Source organism: Pelophylax lessonae, assembly GCF_965119305.1.
Source record: "Pelophylax lessonae genome assembly, chromosome: 6".
Lineage (NCBI taxonomy): Eukaryota > Metazoa > Chordata > Amphibia > Anura > Ranidae > Pelophylax > Pelophylax lessonae.
In genome coordinates, this window is record NC_138773.1 from 9,255,420 (window position 1) to 9,259,420 (window position 4,001).

The following is a 4,001-nucleotide window of genomic DNA, read 5'->3' on the forward strand; positions in this document are numbered from 1 at the left end:
TCTGCTAATAGTGATTTTGTTGTAATTTTAGCTAAATATATCTTGAATATTTTCTTGGGGGGCCCTGCCAGGTAGTCTGTACGGGGCCCCACGATTTCTAACAGCAGCCCTGTTTGCAGCTATTACAGCTTCAACTCTTCTGGGAAGGCTGTCCACAAGGTTTAGGAGTGTCTATGGGAATGTTTGACCATTCTTCTAGAAGTGCATTTGTGAGGTCAGGCACTGATGTTAGACGAGAAGGCCTGGCTCGCAGTCTCCGCTCTAATTCATCCCAAATGTATTCTACCAGGTTGGGGTCAGGACTCTGTCCAGGCAAGTCAAGTTCCTCCACCCAAACTCGCTCATCCATGTCTTTATGGACCTTGCTTTGTGCACTGGTGTGCAGTCATGTTGGAACAGGAAGGGGCCATCCCCAAACTGTTCCCATAAAGTTGGGAGAATAAAATTGTCCAAAATGTCTCGGTATGCTGATGTCTTAGGAGTTCCCTTCACTGGAACTAAGGGACCCAACCCAACCTCTGAAAAACAACCCCACACCATAATCCCCCCTCCACCAAATGATTTGGACCAGTGCACAAAGCAAGGTCCATAAAGACATGGATGAGCGAGTTTGGGATGGAGGAACTTGACTGGCCGGCATGGAGTCCTGACCTCAACCCAATATAACATCTTTGGGATGCATTACAGTGGAGACTGTGCTTCTGGAAGAATGGTCAAACATTCCCATAGACACACTCCTATACCTTGTGGACAGCCTTCCCAGAAGAGTTGAAGCTGTTATAGCTGCAAAGGGTGGGCCAATACAATATTGAACCCTTTGGCCGAAATCTGTACTGACTGAGGAACAATCGGCCGTTCTGCTGATGGCCAACAAAAATTTTATAGCATGCACACCAGATTTTGTTCGGCCGAAAAGTCGCAGTCGGTTGTCGGAAGCATCATACTAACAAGCCGACAATCCGCCGAGCGGACGTTGGCCGAAAATTTACGGCCAACAATCGGTGCGTGTGTACGGGGCTTTACACTCACCTCACCTAATTAGCTGGTCACCTATTTAGTTCGTTTTTGGAACAAGCACAATATTTTTTCTTTCTTTCTGGGAATCAGACGCCCTTGAGTGGCACAACAGGAAACTCTTCTTGAAACTGTAAATTCAATTTTTATGTATCTCTTATTTATTGACAGCATGGACCAATATACTCTCCAGCACTTGCCAGAGGTTCAGAATACATCATCGATTAATACTTTCTTTATTGTTGGATTGAGGATCCACCAAAGCTACAGACTTGTTCTCTTCACCCTCTTCATGGTCACCTATGTTGTGACTCTGACTTGCAACCTCTTGATCATCTTATTAGTGTTCGTCACTAAACTTTCACAGTCTCCTATGTATGTGCTCCTCTCCAATCTGTCACTGTCGGAAGTTCTGTTCACCAGTAATATCGTTCCTCCCATGCTCTATATCCTACTTAGAAATGGGGCATTTTTCTCCCTCGCTGGCTGTTTCCTGCAATTTTTCTTGTTTGGTATATTTGCTGTGACAGAGTGTTTTCTCCTCACAACAATGTCTTACGATAGATTTTTGGCGGTCTGCAAACCTCTTCATTACGCAATGATTATGAGCCCCAGGTTGTGTGTTTGTCTGATCCTTATCTGCTGGGCTTTGGCCTTCCTGATCATGACCATCACTTTAACTGTATTGAGCACTTTGTATTTCTGTAAAGACAATATTATTGATCATTTTTATTGTGACTTTCTTCCAATAGTAAAGCTGTCTTGTTCCAATTCTGCCACCGTTGAAATGATTGTGTCTTTCCTTTCATCTTCAGCCTCTGTTCTTCCTTTCTTCATAATCATAACTACCTATGTTTTCATCATCAGAGCCATTGCTAGGATCTCATCAGTCAAGGGCAAAGAGAAAGCCTTCTCCACCTGCAGTTCCCACCTAACAGTTGTCTCCATCTATTACACCACCTTGATTATGGTCTATGTGGTTTCACCTGGAGATTTTGTAATGATGAACAAAGTTTTATCACTGCTCTATACGGTGATCACCCCGCTAGCGAATCCTTTTATATACACTCTGAGGAACCAAGAGATCAAGGCCGCTATAAGACAAACCTTGACAACAAAACCTAGACCCTAAAAAAAAAAAAAAAAAACCTTTTGTTTTTCATTTTCATACGTTAAAATACTCATTTTTGGCTAATTATTTAAAACCCACAAAAGATTATATATTTTGATGAACATTTTTGATGAAATAAGATGTCCTGTAGCATAACTGCACCACCCAAGTCCAGTAAAACTGACCAAGGAGCTCTACAGCTACCTGATTTTTTTTTTTTTTTGCATAAAAGCTGGGAGCTGGCTGTACAAGAGACTAAAGCTCATGGCTGCTGTATTGGCCATTAGCATATTTAAACTACTTGGAATATTGGATGGACTTCACACATCCAAAGAGCACACGTTTTAAGTAGGCCTAGGGCTGTCTTGGTTACTATGATGGGGAAGGAGGTGTGAATCCTTGAAAAACCCAAAAGTCCATTTAATGTACACTAGTGGCAGAACAAATGTCTTGCAATTGTAGCGCTCACCCCCAAAACGGCCCACTGATTTGTCACAGCTTCCTCTCCCCACAAGTGCAGCAGCAGCCAGGCACACAACAACACTCACTCTTCTGTCTCAATAAACTATCTACATAGTACACAGTTACATAGTTAGTGAGGTTGAAAAAAGACATCAGTCCATCCAGTTCAACCTATGATGTGTGTGTGTTTGCTGTTAACCGCACATTGTATACCCCTGTATGTTGTACATTGTATACCCCTGTATGTTGTGGTCTTTAAGGTGCCCATCTAATAGTTTTTTGAAACTATCAATGCTCCCTGCTGATACGACTGTTTGCGGAAGAGAATTCCACATCCTTACTGCTCTTACAGTGATGAACCCCCTGCGTATTTTAAGGTTAAACTGCCTTTCCTCTAGTCTTAGTGAGTGGCCACGTGTCTTATTGTCTAGGGGTTGCCTTTTTTATATTTATTATTGAACAGACTTGGATGCGGCACAGGAAGCTGTGGGACACTCCATAAATGCTGAGCAATAATAAGAGGGCACTCTTCACTGTGCAGCTACTTCTTAGAACTGTCCATTTATTAACAGCAAAGGAAATGAACGGCACTGGGATACCATAAGCAATGACCCAGGCCTGGCAAGTATTAGTGCACAAAGGTTAGCAACAAAAACAGTATACCAGATCCTGCACTTAGGTCTGTACTCCCAAGGTCCCCGGATACTTGGGTGCCTTCTTTCAGTATCAAACAGACACTTCATTAGTAGATCCTTGGTGAAATCCCCTTGTTTACTTTCAGAGATTCTTAGCAAGCAGTTTTAGCATAGCTGAGATATTGATGAAGGTAATTTTCAGCTGTGCAGTCTGGGATGGAAGCAACCTTCCAGGCTGGAACCTCTCCTCCTGGACAAGAACAAGACTGCTCCAGATCAAAGACTATTTATGTGCCCTACAACCACCTACTGGACACACTTCCCCATGGATGTGCTGAGACCCTCATAAATATTCAGGCTACTTATTTGACCTGCTCCACTCCTATGTTCTCGAGCCTTCCAGAAAGCAGGGAGAAGCAATCAAGCCTGCAGCCTGTGAGATCCTGATCATTCTAGATCAGCAACTGCTCCACTGATTACAGAAGAGTCCAGAAAGAACTAAATTTACTTATCAGCCTAGTACCGAGCTAGGAGAGAACATTATACAATATTACTACAGAAAATTAACAAAAAATGTAGGCTGTGTCTTTTTTTCTTCAAGGAAATGGGAAGAGGATAATACCACGGCCTTTGTGGAGCAAAGCCCCATCTGCTGGCGGCATTCCCTCTTGCAGTCATTAGCTAATGGGCCAAACACTATTCATTAGTGTTTGAAAATAAGTCCAGCGCAATCTCACAGATCTCATGTAATAATTACAATGATAAAGTGCTCTTATGCA

General features: G+C 42.8%; 1 protein-coding gene across 1 annotated transcript; it reads left to right on the forward strand.

Moving 5' to 3' along the window:
* Positions 1 to 1,186: 1,186 nt before the first annotated feature.
* On the forward strand, positions 1,187 to 2,146 carry LOC309558963 (olfactory receptor 1468-like; the record flags this gene model as incomplete). The annotated part of the gene is made up of 1 exon (XM_082262067.1): positions 1,187 to 2,146. One exon carries the CDS (start codon positions 1,187 to 1,189, stop codon positions 2,144 to 2,146), a length of 960 nt encoding a protein of 319 aa, XP_082118193.1.
* Between the last annotated feature and the right edge of the window lie 1,855 nt (positions 2,147 to 4,001).